The sequence below is a fragment of the Colletotrichum truncatum genome, assembly GCF_014235925.2.
Source record: "Colletotrichum truncatum strain CMES1059 chromosome Unknown Contig_0006, whole genome shotgun sequence".
NCBI classification, from domain to species: domain Eukaryota; kingdom Fungi; phylum Ascomycota; class Sordariomycetes; order Glomerellales; family Glomerellaceae; genus Colletotrichum; species Colletotrichum truncatum.
The window spans coordinates 3395323-3411898 of NW_027222403.1; the positions used below are offsets into that span (position 1 = coordinate 3395323).

Here is a 16576-nt window from a genome sequence, read left to right on the forward strand (position 1 = left end):
CTCCGTTCACCCCATGCTTGGCTTGAGCTAATCTTATACTTCCTGCAGGGTATCTTGCAGCTTCACTTTCAATTCAAAAAGGTATGGCATAAGTACCACTCCATCGTGCCTACTCCAGCGATTGCCATATACTAACAGGGTCTGCGCAGATCTTTTATCGAAAGTAAAGACCCCCGACTGTGGGTCTGCATTCGAGACTTGCTGGTGTTGTTGGGTAGCATGTCAAATATGACAAAAGTCACCTGAGGCTGCTACACTGGACAAAGCGTTTGGGCATAGACTCTTGAATAACGGCCAGGAAAAGACGGATCTGCCCGGTGTTTACAGGAATGTCCGCCTCACCATTCACGCATCCGTCGTCACTCTTACTTTCCATGGTGCCATGTATATTCACCAGACAAAATGCCTTACCGACTCATGCTGACGACCGCGACTGACCGCTCAGGGTCGACCTCAGAAAACACAATGGTGCACAAACACTCAGGCGACCATAGCTCTCGCCTCAAACTAATGAATTGCCTGCTTATCATCATCCCTGTGTCACCATTGATGCTGAAGTTTGCCCCTCTTCCAATGATATGTCCTAGCGCCCTGAAAGGCAAGGCACCTAACGTCTGGAGGAGACGGATAGAAGGCAGGCTGGCTAGAGACGGAATACAATGGGCTGTGGTTGCTGTTCACCCCCACAAAATCGCAGATGAATCAGTTTTGGCTCTCCCACACCTGATTCTTACCAGGGTTAACGACCCAGCCCCTTCGCTAACTAATCGAAGACATAAAGTCTAGGGTAATATGACGAAGTACATGGAAAGGATAGCGATGAGCGCTGCGTCCCAGTGTGCCTTCAATGATCGGGAAAGCCCGTAATCTATCATAATGGCAGAGAAATCCAAAACAAAATATTCAGCAACCAACGGCGATATCTCGGTCAAGGCGGGATTGAACCTTCACAGCTTCATATACTCTGTTCTAAATCAGTATCAATAATCCTGTCCCGCGGGGTTCTAGAATGCGAAGTCGATCTCTACGCTGAGGGTCAGTGTCCGTCAGAGTACCTCAGCGATCTGTGGCCATCTTACAAACCCGTCGGGCCTGGCATACTAGTAGTACCGGGGCATCACTGAAGAGAAGATTGGGAGTGATTGGCTCTCTCGCCAAAGGCCATGCACGCTTCCGAGGGAGAACTGCTGCCTTCCGGCCTTTTCCCCTTTTCAAGATGCTCACAGCTCTGGCCCGTTGGCTCCCCCAGGAGTGACAGTGACATGCATCGTGTTGTCAAGTTGTAGCTGTGTACAAGGCTCTTGTCACCAACTCAGAGCTACCCACATCGACCTGGGGTTGGATGTGTGGAACCATCTCTCTAACGCCTTTCACCCGATGTTAACCTGAATCGCCATGTCAGTGGCATGCCGTTGATTTTCTACACATTTCCCAGCTCGTACTAACACCAGACGTCGTGATCGCCGCCACCACCATTGTATTGATCACTGATGCGAAGTTATACTCCTGCTTTCAAATCTAGTGTTGCACGAAGACGGTCTGGATCATGGGTTGAGAGCTGAACGAAGGGGCCAACAGCCAGTTGTGCCGCTAGCCTCAACGGCCGTAGGGTACCCTCCCCTTTGGCAAAATGCAAGATGTGGAGAGAAGAAATAAGGGGGATTCTCATAAACCCTGTGTCTGGCATAGCTCTGTGAGCCAGGACACGCGATGCCCTGTCACTGACACGGTTGATCAACTGAGTGGCGAGACTGTTAAGCACCCCAGATACTGGCAGTTTCCTCAATGTTCCCCCAACTATCGAATGGGAAATGAGAACCAGCTCACCCCTGTTGATTCCTCGCAGACAGCAGTGGTAACCATATCGAAGCTCTCATTCCGTTTGCATCAGTGAGAGAGGTGCAGGCTGGTGGCAGGCCATTCTGTACATCCAAGGCGCCAGAACTGCCACAGGTCAGGGTGGAGCCTTTCCCATTTAAGTTGACACACATACTAACATAGAGGCCCATGTATGCAAAGGGAGCAAGCAGGTTGAGAAGACGAGAGCACCTTAGATACACCTTGACGCACAACAAGCATACAGGCACACACCACGCACACATACACACTCACACACACACGCACACACATAGACACATACACAACACACATACACGCACACATGGCGTCGCGGCTACGGGTAAACGACGCTAAACCAAGCTAAGCAACGACCTGGCATGCGGGTTGCTCCCCCCCGTTATCCACATGGCTTTGTTAATCCAACCCCCCTCCCTGTCCATTTTCTCCTCGATGGCCACTTCCCCTTGTCATCCGCTACTCCATCGTGTACGTATCTCCTGTACTTAGTGTACTGGCAAAATGAGAGGCCTACATCCTACCTTGCACGACACGACCGCCTCTTTTCAGCATGGGCATTTTGAGGACCACCATCTCTCTTATTTTATCAACGGGGTTGATACCCATGCTCGAAGCATTTTTTGACAACCGTCAATGCTTCTTTTCTAAGCCAGCATCACTGAGTCTCACAGCATTAATAACACTCTTCTTCTCCCTCCAAATACAACCTCGAGACCACCTTGATTTGATATCAACCTTCAGTGATATCTCATTGTCTATCCTCGTCTTTGTTAGACCTCGGCCTCGCCTCTTTGCCGATACCAAGGCCTGACCCTGTACTGTCTCTTTACCATCTCACTCATTCTTGAAACTTCATCCTGCCAAACCACCATACTTGTTTCAGGCGTCTTCACCTCTCCGTCACCACCCCCATAGTATCGCTGTAGTTGTTCGCACAGCGTGACTGCGATGGACGCACAGCCCTCGCGGATGGGAACCATGCCCGTACATAGCGGCTTGAATCACTCGCCCATTGGAATCTCCCGGTCCCCCGAGCCTCTCTCTATGAAGGCAGATATTGCAGAAAACTACTACCCCTTAGTCCCCGAGCAGCAAGTTCCTGTCAACAATTCTTATCACTCCTTCTATACTCCAAATCAGTTCTCGGCCGTCAGCCAACAATTTCATTCACCAAGCATGAGCCAGTCGATGTGGGCATCTCCTCGTTCGTCAGTGGACGACTTCGAAAACTACTCCTACCATGGCCAGGCTCCAACCTCCTACAACGCTGCTTCTCTCTCGCCGCGGACCTGGCCTTCATCTATTCAAACTCCTCCTCCCCAGTACGAAGTTCCCTTTCATCACCAGCAACAGTATGACGGCCTCCCCGGCGACCAACTACCAATGTGTTCGGATGAGATCCGAGGTGCACCTCTCAACATACCTGGAGAATATAGTTCGACCTGTTTCCAGCAAGGTTTTGGAGGGCCCCATAACAACGTTCCCTCCAAGTATGAGTCCCCTCCCCCTATGGTCTCATCCGGTTCTCCTTACATGGCTTCGCCAATCTCCATCGAGGAAAACTTCGAGAATGGTTCAAAGCCTCCTCTGAGTCGAAGTTCCTCGCCAGTAGAACAAGAGGGCCCTCTGCATCCTCCCGACTGTCAGAGCAAGAACGAGGCAGCACAGAAGGCTGCAGCAAAGGATGAGGACGAGCCTTACGCGCAGCTCATCTGGAAGGCTTTGAAGGCTCAGGAGAGCCGCTCCATGACTCTACAGCAGCTCTACCAGTGGTTCCTCGACAACACTGACAAGCCCGAGAAAGCGGGAGGTCTAGGCTGGCACAACAGCATCCGTCACAACTTGAGCATGAACCATGTGAGTCTCGTCACAAACCCACAATCACAAACCCACAACCACAGGGCAGCTCTGAGCTCCTGTCACTCAAGTTCTCTGTCAAAATGATTGAGACACAGGAGCCCACCCTGTTAATCATCTGAGCCCTGTCTAATTGGTAATCTAGGCGTTTGTTAGAAAAGAAGAACCCATCCAGACCAACTTCAGCAGTAGCACATCTTGCACAAACGAGAAGAGACCCAGCAAGTGGTACCTCCTCCCTGAGTTCGAAGATGGTGTTCGGTCCACGACATACTACCGTGGCTCTCCCCGGGGCGGCACCCGTCACAAGAAGCGCAAGGACCTAAGCCCTGTCCATGTCGGTCACCAGCGCCATCGCCAGGCCACCTATCACCCGTCTCCTAACTTTCCCAACCGTACCATGCCTGGGCGCGCCATGTCGGGCAGGCGCGGCGGTAAAGCTACCACACGCTCCAAGAGCATCGCTAGGAACCTCAGGGTTCGCACCAGCCCCGTTAACTCTCCCATTCTCATGCCCCACCAAAATCAACACTGGGGGTCTCCTCAGAGGGTTATGAGCACCAGTATGCCGACATATTCTCAAGATCTCAGCCAAAACTCCAACGCGAGATTCTTCATCCGTGACGAAGAGCAGAAGCTAGGGCTTAACGCGGACGCTGCTAGCAACATCCCACATCATGGACTTTCCATGCCCATCCGGACTGCCCAGCCGCCGTACCAGTTCGCGGACTACAGTATGACCGATGTCACTGGCGTCTATCAGCACCCCCAGCAGCAGTATCAGCAGCACCCCCAGCAGCAGTATCAGCAGCACCCCCAGCAGCACCCCCAGTCCCATCCCCGGAGCGACAACGTCCTGTACGGGTGGGGGAACTCCACAAACCATGGATTGTAAACGGCTCCCCTTGCGGCCACTTCTGCTAGACGCACCCACCTTTCATTATGCATAACGGAAAAGATGGGTATCGATCCTCTGGTACTACTCTTTTGTCTTCTTTACAACATTCTGTGTTGCCGCAGTCTCTTCAATGTGGCCTTCTTTTGTCTTTGTTCTGGGCGTCTCCCGGGATCTTGTGTGTTTGTTTCTTTAACTTCCAGTTCGGTATTGCTTCTCCTGGACAAATCACAGTCCTCGCCTGCCCCCCCCCCCCCCCCCCCCCCCCCCCCTTTACCGACCACGGCACAGAAAGAGAGGGATGGCGGTCTGAAGCAAAAGTGGGCTGCCCCATGACAGCAGCCGATCCAGGATCAGCCGTGTGATCGATGGCCATTGGGGAAACCAGAGAGTGTACCGTCCGTATCTCTTTGAATCCTCGACAGGCAACGTCGGTCCCGGTATCCGGGCCGGCAACCGTAACATCCCATTTGTTGGAGATGTTTAAAGGGGGGCTCGGTTTGGGTGAGTGCTCTCATTGGGCAGGCCTCCCTCTTTCATTTTCCCTCTGTTCCTATCCAACACACCCCCAACATGCACTCCGTCTTGTCACATTCTGGCCCGGGGTTCGAGGTTACGCGGGAGAGGGCCAAGGGGGCGTGTAGGGGGGCTAAGGTTGACTAAGTGGAGAAGCCGCAGCACCTAACTGTTGGTCGTTCCCTCCCCCCCTGTTTTAACTATCCCCCACCTAAGGGACCAGCGGAGGGCACGGTGTTCATGCCATGGCACCTGGAAGATTTCTTTTTCTTTTTTCTTTTCTTTTTGTGAAAGAGACGTCAATGTTGGGACTAGATGGAACGCAGTGTGATCGCACATATTAGTGTGCCATGCCAGGAAGGGAAAGACAAGGGGAATGAGAGAGATGAGAGATGAGAGATGGGGGGAACAAGATCACACACACCAGGGGGGGAGGATACAGGAGGGAACACGGTACTTCCCTTTTTTTCCCCTTTTCTCATCCCACGGCAACACAAAGGCGAGACTGGGCGGCTTTACTTTATTGAAAGTCATTTTTGCTACTTCATGAACGCGCAAAGATTCATAGCTACACGAGCTACTATTACGACTTTGGGTTGGGTTTTGGGGGCATTAGTCGACTGAAGAAGAAAAAAACTCCACATACATAGAGCGTTTGCGGCCACTGTGGCACAAATACCCTTCCCATTCACGTCTGTTTTTCTTGACTTTTTCATTTTCTTGTTTTTTTTTCCCTTGTCTCTATCAAAATCTACTAGGTGGACTCAGTTCTCCAACGCAGAGGGAGGGGGTGAAAGGAGGGCACATTTGTAATTTCTGGAAAAAGTCTAGTGTCAAGTTTGATTTCAGCAATGGAATTGGTCTGTTTAAAATGAACACAACGTTCAAGATGCGGGGGAGTTGGGCCGATCGAATTGAGTCTGAAGAGTAGTGTTGTGTATCCAATGGCTCTCCATCGTGTGTACGCAAGCCACCTTCCTAATGCCCTCAAAAGCGATGCGGGCGCGAAGACTGACTATCTAGACACGGCGAGACTCCGGCAAAAAACCAAGTTTGGCGCAGTCTTGATGGCCTGCCCTGTCCCGTTGCTCATCTCAACCAGTTCAGGCTTTTGTTGGAAAAGTCTGCTGTTGCATCATAGACTTCTTTTGCCCCATTGTTATCCTAGTCCCTCAATTTACCGACAGACTGGAAAGGATTGGAGAGAAAAGACCCTTAAGCCTCGCTAGATATCTTGCTCTTGACTTCCTCCCGTCGCAGCACTTGAAGTTCATGAAATGAGTCCTGAGCATGGCATGGGTTGGTTATTGGGTCTGGTAGTATCAACCGGGGGCCGGGTGGGGGTGGGCCGAGGTGGGTAGGGCAAGGGTCTTGCGCAAGGGAGTGCTGATCAGAAAATCTGCCCGGGTCGGTCTTCTGCGGATCGGATAGGCTCTCATCTTTTCTTTTTTCCTTTTTTTTTTTTTTTTTTCCCTTTCTTCTCGTCGGACCGTGATTGACTCCTCTTCCTGGAGGCCTAGATTGTCGGGCTTAGAATTACGTTGGACGGGGTGGGGGGTGGGGGTGGCCATAGTGACCGGGGGTGGACGGACAAGGAACAAAGAGTTACAAAAGACAGAGATGCAGACATACGCCTGTCATCATCCACGACACGCCTTGGAAGGGATGTTCAGGCGTACAAGGGGGGGGAGTGTGCAAAAAAAAGGGCTGCTGGATGGCACGAGGATCGGCAATGGGACAATGGCAATTCCATGAAGACCTCGACCAGCTCTACCCTGCGCCTAGACTCGGTGGTGCCATTGTTGAAAGAGACCACGATGCCTGTACTATGGTGAGATCAGAACTACTCAACCGATTCCAGCTAATCGGAGTTGTCCATCAGATCACCGGCGCAGACTTTTATATCCTGGTTGGCGGGCTCCAACGAGAAGATCCCAGATATTGGAAAGCAAAGTCCGAAATAACAACGGTAAGGGTTACGCTAGAAATTGCGGCCCAAGTTGACCGTGGCCATGCCGTACTGACGAAGCCTGCTGTTTCCTCATGGCTATCGTGAGCCTTGGCGATCTCCTTCAGAACTGGGATTCAAGGCCACCGCATGCGGGGCCGCTTGTTGGTGGGCAGGATTTGAGATATGAGATACGTGCATCTGTGGAGAAGGAGGCAGAAGGGAAAAAAAAAATGAAATTTGATATTACTACCAGGGGTGCCTCCCTGAGAACGACATTGACTGACCTGGCGAGGGCGGTCGGAAGCGGAACATACCACAACCCCGGGATCGTTGTATTTTGCACGTCTCTTTTTTTAGACATTACTTGGCGCCAAAGAATCAAAGACTTTCAATGTCTAGCTCGACATGGGTGTGTTCCTCTCGTATGTGGCGGCAAAAAGATGTGTCTCTGGGGCCAGCTCATAGGTCGAGCACAGACAGGAGAGACGTGGACCATCGGTGACACGGGGTTGAATGAAAGACAATCAGTCTGGGAGCAAAGCCGTGAAGTCTGGGCGATGAGGCTGGCCACAGAGCGCCGTCCACTCTAGTCCTGCATACGGGCGGTGAAAAGAAAAGAGGCCCACACACACACACAATCATACGATTCTTCGAGTCCAACGTCAATATCTGCTGCATGGCTTTCCGCTGCCTGTTGCTTCATGTCAACCGAAAGGGGGGAGGGGGATGGGTGTGGGGGTAGGGTGGGAGGCGTAAAGCTCGTCTCATGATTCAGATCCGAACTCCGCGTGCTTGTGTATGACTTGACCTTGCCGGGAGTTTTGCCATGCAGCAGCCATGGAGTGCCATCAACGGTCGAGCAGATACCATCCTTGTCTAGAAGTTCTGGCGTCAACGATGGTGAAGCGGCCCATTATTCGTCATCCCTCGTGGGCTACCATTGGTTTCCGTACTGTCGGGACAGACTGAGGAGCAGGATCTTGCACCTAGCATTGCGTATCTCAAATAAGATGTGCAGTCTGCTGGCACAAGGTGGAGGGCGCGACTAGGCAAGGTTGGAAGGCTTCACTGCGAACTTGGGGCTAGAAGGACACACCCCTCCCTTGCTAAGATATGCTAGGCGTTGCAGCAGGCTTTAGCATGAGGGTCAGGGTCGTCTGTAGATGTGCTCTTGGAACAGCGAGAATTAGTGGAAGTGTCAGTGGTAGAGTAAGTCAGTTGCTTAGTTCCGTCCCCCGTTGCCTATGTTCAGTTCCTCGCATATGAAGAACACAGAATAGTGTCTCACAGGTGACAGCCAGAGATATTCCCAGCGAAAATTTCTTCCACAAGAAATTGGTCAAAATCCCCGATGGCAAATGGGAGATTGCGGAAATCCAAGCTTCCAGGGAATCTGCCAAGCCTTGCACCGGCTGTTTCCCACCAAGCCAAGAGACAGTGTCAATTACGAGAGAATGTCACATAAAGGACACAATCGCAACACTCACGTATGTAGCCAAGCTACACAATGACTGGGGCGGGCGCTCCCAGAAGTATGTTGGCAGTGGATCGCCATTAGGACGCAGTGTGGCAAAGAAGTACTCGACCCAGACAGCAGATGAATATCTTCAGGTGGGTAATCACTTTTTCATCGTGGCTCATACGATCGTGGGCCCCTTCTGGTACCCAGTGGACAAATCACAAGCCCTCAGTTAGCGAGAGGAGTGCGAGTGTGGTAGGCTGTTTTCCTTGCTTTAATAAGATCGGTGGTAGAATCTTGTACAACACGATGCGCTGTGGTTGTAGATGTGTTGTTAATGATAATGTCCGAGTGATCTTCCGGTAATGGATGGTAACCAAGGTGCGATGAAATAATTATGACATCTTATCTTTTCTCTCGTGGTTGGCGATGTTGGCGGCCAGGGCTTCGCAATCCTAAGAAGTCAATGTCTAGAAAGCCTTGATTTCTCATTTCGGGGGGTATTTCCCCCTTGCCCTTTTCCCTTTCCTTTTTTCCCCCTTCCTCTCTTTCGTTCTCCTTGCGGAGGCGGGCAAATCGCCCGACGGATCAGGACCACACTGACAGGGGAGATCCTTGTCTCGCTACCCTCAATGCATATCGCGTCCAACAACATTTCGCCATCATGGGCCATTTATGTACTCTCTTTACATTGTCCTCTTTTTTTTCAGAACGGATGAATCCTTTGAGGCTGTCAAGCTTAACTTTTATGTAACCGCCGGTTCGTCCCCCCAACTTGGATCTTCCTTTCGGCAGGCATGAGTTTCTTTCTGCTTCACAGCGTAATTTTCATTCATTTCAGCTTAGAGTTTGATATTTCTATTTTACTGATGCGTCTTCCGAGTGTGACATAATGAGACAACTAGACTAGCTGAGATGAGTGTGCCGTGCAGTGATCATACTTGCAAGGGAATGTTTATGGCCTGGCTTATTCCCATCCCCACAAAATCTCTTGTGATATCCACCAGGTATTGACCGGGTGGGCAAATGAACTCAAGAAAATGGAAGAGAACGAACACCAACCGCCGAACCCTGGGAACCTTGAACAGTGCGGGCCGATGGAAGCTCATGAACAGCGCCACAGCCGGACATTCCAAGCGAAGGGCATTCTAGCCGAAGTCCTATTCAAGTATGGCTTTGCATGCCGTTGATTCGCTGTTCGACAGCTTGGCACTGGCGCATTTTCCTAATTCGGAGCAGAGAGGGGTGGCCAGAGAGGGTAAACCGGTGTTGGTGACAGCTTGACAATGTTTGTGGATGGGTTAAAGTGGAACATCCTCGAATTGACTTTAGCTTCAAGACATCCCCAACACTCACTGCGATGCCCTTGCAGACGGACTGGAATGGGCCAGAACGACTGCCTGCAGGGCTGCTGAGAAAGGGAGTTTCTCTCAGACGGCGTATTGGCTTCAAGCCCGGTTGGTAATTGATTAGAGAAGGCAGGTTGTTCGGGTTCCGCCACCCTTCGAACCCTGATCATTGATGTAAAAGGGAGGCATCGTGGTTTAGCCCTGAGAAGTGAACCAATGCTGCCTTACCTAGACATCGTGAAGACCGGCAACTCGGCACAGTGACTGCCTGTTCATCACATTTGTAATGACTTGGCGCCTCGATGGCTGCCATTTGTGACAGATCCTAGATCTCAGGTGATCGAGCTGTTGCGGCTTGTGGGGGTTGGCCCATTCATCGTTTCTGCTGTGCCTCTACGGGCGTAAATCAGAGATGAAAGGTCGTACAGTGCACACCACTGCCCTAACCGAGCCCAACAAGTGTCCGCATGTCACAAAATTTATTTCCTATTACCTGTTAGTGTATGTTGAAAGTTGTTCGAACTGGCGTCAATCCTTCTAAAGATTTATAATCATCAAGTGGGACAACGAACAGAGGTGGTATCCCGACCGGTCTATCAAAGCCGCATCCCCGGGGACCCGAAAGTTGCAACTTGTATGCCACTAACGTTTCTGGTTACCAGATGAACACTGAAACTGGACGAGCCGGTATGCTTTCCGTCAGTAGGCCTCCCGCGTAACACGGAAAGACAGATATGGCGTTCAGCACTGGCAAGCTGCAGTCGAATCGGTCCATTGTGTGCGGGTTCGGACACAAGTCTGCGTTACCAAACCCGAGCTGCTGCCATCTGGCATGCATGTGCGTAACGGCCGAACAGCCGCATCTTTTCAGAAAGATCTTTTATCATATTTTTGAAGCCGAGTAAGTTGCAAAGGCCCCAGGACATATGCGGTTGCATGCTCATGTATCTGGGGCCCGGGCCGGCCTTACACCTCTTTAAATGCACAGACATGCCCGGCCCGCTGTTACATTGGTGACATCTCAGCAACCTCCAGATCTGATAACTGAGAAAGGCTGTCTCGCTCTCGGTTACATTAAACCGCTTCGGCCGGAATCACAAGTGCTGTTGCCCGTCCTTATCAGGAAAGGACGGCAAAGCTGCATGAGAAGTCTTTGGGGGCCCAGTTCACGAGCGCCCAATAATGTGCATGAATGACTGTAAGCTTAAGAGGAGATTGATGAGATCTGTCAAAAAGACCAACCCCACGTTTAGGTGACCGTTGCGTCATCACCACAATGAGTGGATTGCAGGGCTGAAATTCCTTATCCGCATGTCGACGTCAACGCCCGTGCCTCGCGGTTCAAAACATCGCGAGCATGCCACAACTAGAAGAAGAAGAAAACAATGCGAGATGAGAAACAAAAAAGAAAGCAAGTCTTCTTCTACTTTGTGTACTTTCTGCGGAACTTGTCACTTCATAGACTTTCGGGATTCTCTTACGGCCGGATGTAAAGTATGAGTAGGTTCATGTTTGACGTCAACTTTGTCGCATTTGCAGTCCCTCAACTTGATCAAAATATATTTCATGGCTTTGTTTTCCCGCTGATGTAACTGAAGAGCGCCAGCTAGCGTCAAGAAGTTGGTGTTTTGTAACTTGTTGCCGTTGCTGTTATGCCTCTAGGAGCCATCCTGATCCGGCATGTCCTGCTCGCTAGAGCATTTATCCACCTGCAAAGTGGTCACCCATCAACGTATCAAGTGTCGATGCCGTACAAAGGCTGGCAGATCGACAACTGAGTCATCGGTTACACTTTCCTCTTTCATCGAGTAATTATATTTCTTTTTTTTTACATTCAGTCCAGCGGAAGGCCCGAGACTGTCACTGATCTCTGCCTGTGGGCTGCCTTCTACCACATGCAGTGTTGCGTTGTCAAGACTCTTAAGGCCGTATTCCAGAAGCCGTGTCCTTGTATATCACCTTGAGATACAGGTCATATTTTTTCACGGCTGAGTGCTGCAAGGCCGCATAAACGGGGCAACATCTTGGCTACCTTAGATTGATGTATGAAATACAGTTAGCTGGCAAAGGAGATGCTTGACCAGGAAAAGCCGAAGCGGAACCCGTAACTCATGTTTTCTCCATTTTGTATCATATGCAGAAGGCAATTATGCTAGTGACATCTAATGCCGTTCAGCAGCCGCGAGATTTAACGCGATAAACGAGATACGAGACCACTTGGCGAATTATCACCGTGCGGGATACTATACTGGCTTCATTCTCGTTTCAGGTGCTAGAATTCCACGAGACATGTAGCCACCAGTGACTTGCTGCATGAAGACGGCAGCAATCCATCTTGAAGCCATGTTGAAGCCCGTTTAATGAATGATTGGTACGTGTCCTCAAGATACTAGGGATGGACACGTGGAGCGACAAGCTATCCTCTATTTCAGTGACTCTAAGTCTGGCCATAGCAAGTCTTGACGTATTAAAGAATGCCCTAAGATCGTCGTATACCACAGTATTCTATCTTAGTATACGTCATTGCAGTGAGATTATGTCAACTGATGAGTATTAAGGGGTTATTATCTGTTTCGCAGCCCCCCTGAATTACAGATATGCAATCGCTGCACACAAGACATTGATGCCTCTTCCTGTATTGCGCTGTATCCAAAATTAACCTGCAACTCTTCAACTCTTGGTAACGCCCCAGACAGACATATCAGATCCGACAGATTCAAGCCCCATACGGGAATATTGAAGGAACTGCGTTCCGTGTTGGGTGACAGAAAGCCAACATCCAGCGTTAGACAAGCGGGTGTCCACGTGAAAAGCGTTTCGGGCCGTTGTCGGGAACTTGTGGTTGGGAGGCTCTTGATGGTACCGCAAAGAGCATCATGTGCAACGTTAGAGTCTCTCCGAAGTGTCAGCCAAGTCGGATTAATTAAGAAAGAGCCGCAGTTGTAAGTGTCTCGCTTGAGGGTGCCAGCATTGTTTCGATACGTGCCGGTTTTGTGTACGACATCTCCAGCTATGTTCTGATTTCACTTCAATGTGTCTCCCGTTCGATGAGCTTATCATTCAGTATAAACATTCACGCCCCTGTGGCAGTATTGGGAACAAACGTGGATCTGCATTAAACCAGGTGACAATCTTTCACCTTTGGTGACCTCTTCCGCATGTCGAGGCCACGTTGGCTGATGGAATATGTCTCAAGCACACTGGTTAGATATTTTGGGAACGGCAGTGATACTTTGGTCATCGGCATTTCGAATCGATTTAGAACTTCCGCTTCTTCCGTGCTGGGCCTGATGCAGCCTTCCTCTGTAACTCCTTCTGCAGCTCGTCTCGCTTCCTATCTGCCCTTTCCTGAGACGTCTCCCTTGGCTTCTCTGGCGGCTTAGATTCGGTCCGATATCGACCTCTTTCTTCGGTGTTCACAGCAGACGGTTCGGGTGTCTTTGATAAACGGGCAGCACCACCTATCCGTCCTAAGCTGCCTTTCTTTGAGGGTTCAGGGGACTTCGGGTGATGCGTCGTTCCACCGATACGGCCAAGTCCTCCTTTCCTCGGTGATTCCAGTTTTAGCGGTGGTTCCGGCGTGACTGAGCGTTGCTTTCCCCCTCCTAAGCGCCCAAGTCTACCTCTGGCAGTTGTTGTGCGTTCAGAATCGTTTCGATTGGGCGGCGGCGAAATCTCTGCCAAGGATGCAGTGGCATCAGCGTCTGATTCGGTTTCGGTATCCGATCCTTCCGGCTGTAAAGACTTGTGAGGTGACCGAGACGGAGGGGTTGCCGGCTGTTTCTTCCCTATAGTTCCTAAGCGAATAGGATGGTTATTGGGCTTTTGAGGGGGTGCAGGCAAGCTATCGGGGATGTGCGAAGCTTCCTCGTCTTCATCCTCAGTGCTGTCGTCTTGGTGGTTCCCTGCCGCTGCAGCTGTGGCCCGCTTCCGCGAAGACTTGAGATGCGGTGGTGTTGATTGGACTTGAAAATCATCGTCTTCTTCAGCAGCCTGGATTCCCCTTTTAGTTGCCACATCCGTAAGACTCTCAGTATCGGCCCCAGGAGACACTTTGTTTAGCTCAGTAGAAATGGGTCTAGATGTCGGTCCGACAATGGGAATGGTTGAAGACTCTAACTTAGTCCACCAGTCGTCTAGATCGGAATGCCCCATATCAGGGTAACGGCGATATTCGAGACCACGATCACCATATACGTGGCGAATGATGTCTGGAATGTCGGTGGAGTGATTCCGAAATTGAGATTCCCACTCGCCAAAGTGGAATGGAGCCAACCCCTTGACCTTTTCCTCCGCCATTTGTCGCGTCGGCTTCTGCTTGGCTGACAAGATGGTGAAGACGTTTTCAAGACGAGTACCAGTAGCTTCCAGCTTGTCGAGGAGCTTCGCGATAACGGTATCCTTGTGCTTCATTATAGCCAAAAGAGAGTCAATTTGCTGGCTCTTGGTGGAGTTGGCGTTCGTAAGTGGTAGGATGAGCTCTGCCGTGAGTTTAGACTGGGGAGATTTCCGCAGATATACGGGCCACTCAAGCGGTTTCATATTAGCCAGTTCGCAAGTGATGTTCATTGTTAGACCGTCCTTTCCAGCATCTTTGTTGAAGTTTGTAGACAGCGTCATCGAGGCCTTCTCATGGTCTTCATGAGAGTCATCAAAGACTGACCGAATTTTGGACAAGAAGGCCCGCATGTTGCTTTCACTGTCTGTTGGGTCGATGCTCGTTGATTCAGTAAGACTGCGTAGGTAAATTGCCTTGCGATCCATTGACTCGGTCCAAATGTTGGCTAGGTCTGTTACATGGATTTCGTATGATGTGGTCGAAAAGGTCGTTGAGACCAATAGGTCGGGCAGGCCAGCTGATGGTGAGGTTGGCAGCGGCCGCCATACTGGTGGTGTTGTCATGGCCGCCGATGTGTATAACCTGTTGACGATATGCTAGAAAGCCCCGCTCAGCTCGTGACACCGGCTTCTATAGTAACCCCGGTCAGGCAGGTGGTGATGGTTGCAGAGGAACGTGTCGTGAAGAATGACACCGAAATCTGGTAACAGCGCACTGGGAGATGAAAGGTACGGCTGTCCCGTGTACAATAGATCGAACTGCCGTGTATTGAACTCTCTCCAGATGGCAGGTTTGCAAGACCCCTGTTTCTTTTGCGTTCAATACTTCGTGTCGCGGTCGACAGGGTGACCTTGATGACGATGACAGGTGTGTCTCGCACACCAACTACTTGGCGCTTCCCCGCTTCGCCGGATTTGTACAGATTTACTGTATTGTAATATCAGTAGTTGCGGCAGGTACGCGCAAAATGAGAGACGAAAGGTGATGTACTAGGTTCGCAACGAATTTTTGCAACTGAAAGGCACTTGAGTCGCGTCGAAGAAGGTATTACAGAACACCTTTGTGTGTTGTTGTTCCTACGTCAGCGCCAGCGTCAGGCAGCCACGTACAGTAAGAGAAGGGGAAAAAACTGTGCTTTCCAATAGCGCGTTGGGCAATAACAATCGCGCTTTTGGGCCACAAGTGCAGCCAACCACGGCTTGCTGCCAGAGTAAAGTGGAGCATTTAGCACTGTCCAATGTACGGTGTAAATCATTCTCATGCTACATCATCCAGGGCATCACAACATTGAGGATTCTTCTGACGTTGAATATGTATTAAGAATAAGGTGAGTTTTGAAACTGATGAAGAAAATAATGCTTATAAAAGTAGAATACTTTGTAATAACATCCTGGCCTAGTAGCAGCTGTTTCACACACACACACACACACACACACACACACACACAAGCTCGTCCTCTCTCTTGTGGTAAGAATAACTGATGGAAATAGGATGAAGCCTATGATGTAGATTGCATCCGTCTGATTTTGAACCGTCGCTGTCCTCTTTTCTTTCGGTAACAGGCAGTTTCATTCCCATCTATCATTACCGGCACACGTTCAAATAGACTATAGGCTCCCCGTTTGACATGTCTTGGACACGGTGAGCGGTGCGATCCGGATGGTCGATCACCTGACAACACATGGCATGGACCGAGATAGCGTTGCACTAAAATATTCCTTTTGATTTGGACTCAATAACCCTATCCCAACCACCAACTTTTGCGTTTCGGCTCGTGTGTATGCTCATGGGAGATTTCCCTGTTTGCCTCTTCCGATGGATGTCTTATTCAAGGCAACTTGTACGGCGGATCCCATGAGAGCCAATCTACCAAGCAAGGGATCTGTGAGGCCCGTGCAACAAGTGATGAGCTGAAGCCATCAATAGCCACACTGGTTGTAGAACACACGATGTAGTTCTTCTTTTTTTTCTTTTTTTCTGGCTGTCATTTTTATTTATTTTTACTTATTTATTTCTCTTGTCCAGATTTTTTTCCCCTTCGTTTTTCATCAAATGGTAGACGCCATCGTCCGCTCTGCCTTCCACGATTGACGCAACCCCGTTATATTACAGCGCCTCCAAACCTACCTGCCTACTGCTACCCAAGCTCCATAGGGATCGCCTTATCTCCTTAAATTAGCGCTGTACCGTACAACCAAACGTCTCTACTCTTGCCACCCTAAAGACTCATGTACCTTGAGCACACCTACACCCCTAACGCACCATTACAGAAGACGTTATAGTCCTTGCATGTCTGCATGAAAAGTTCCTGAACCGCCAAGATCCTCCAGGAACCTATCGACTGCATTTGACA

The 16576-nt window shown here is 50.3% G+C and overlaps 4 protein-coding genes across 4 annotated transcripts; 3 read left to right on the plus strand and 1 right to left on the minus strand.

Annotated features, from left to right (window-relative positions):
* Positions 1 to 1163: 1163 nt before the first annotated feature.
* CTRU02_210208 (uncharacterized protein) lies at positions 1164 to 1286 on the plus strand (the record flags this gene model as incomplete). The annotated part of the gene is made up of 1 exon (XM_036729656.1): positions 1164 to 1286. The coding sequence occupies one exon, from the start codon at positions 1164 to 1166 to the stop codon at positions 1284 to 1286; it is 123 nt and encodes a 40-aa protein (XP_036578498.1).
* Positions 1287 to 2835: 1549 nt separating this feature from the next.
* On the plus strand, positions 2836 to 4609 carry CTRU02_210209 (forkhead domain-containing protein; the record flags this gene model as incomplete). The annotated part of the gene is made up of 2 exons (XM_036729657.1): positions 2836 to 3714; positions 3860 to 4609. 2 exons carry the CDS (start codon positions 2836 to 2838, stop codon positions 4607 to 4609), a joined length of 1629 nt encoding a protein of 542 aa, XP_036578499.1.
* Positions 4610 to 6857: 2248 nt separating this feature from the next.
* On the plus strand, positions 6858 to 7181 carry CTRU02_210210 (uncharacterized protein; the record flags this gene model as incomplete). Its single annotated transcript, XM_036729658.1, has 1 exon — positions 6858 to 7181. One exon carries the CDS (start codon positions 6858 to 6860, stop codon positions 7179 to 7181), a length of 324 nt encoding a protein of 107 aa, XP_036578500.1.
* Positions 7182 to 13142: 5961 nt separating this feature from the next.
* On the minus strand, positions 13143 to 14786 carry CTRU02_210211 (C6 zinc finger domain-containing protein; the record flags this gene model as incomplete). The annotated part of the gene is made up of 1 exon (XM_036729659.1): positions 13143 to 14786. The coding sequence occupies one exon, from the start codon at positions 14784 to 14786 to the stop codon at positions 13143 to 13145; it is 1644 nt and encodes a 547-aa protein (XP_036578501.1).
* Positions 14787 to 16576: the final 1790 nt, after the last annotated feature.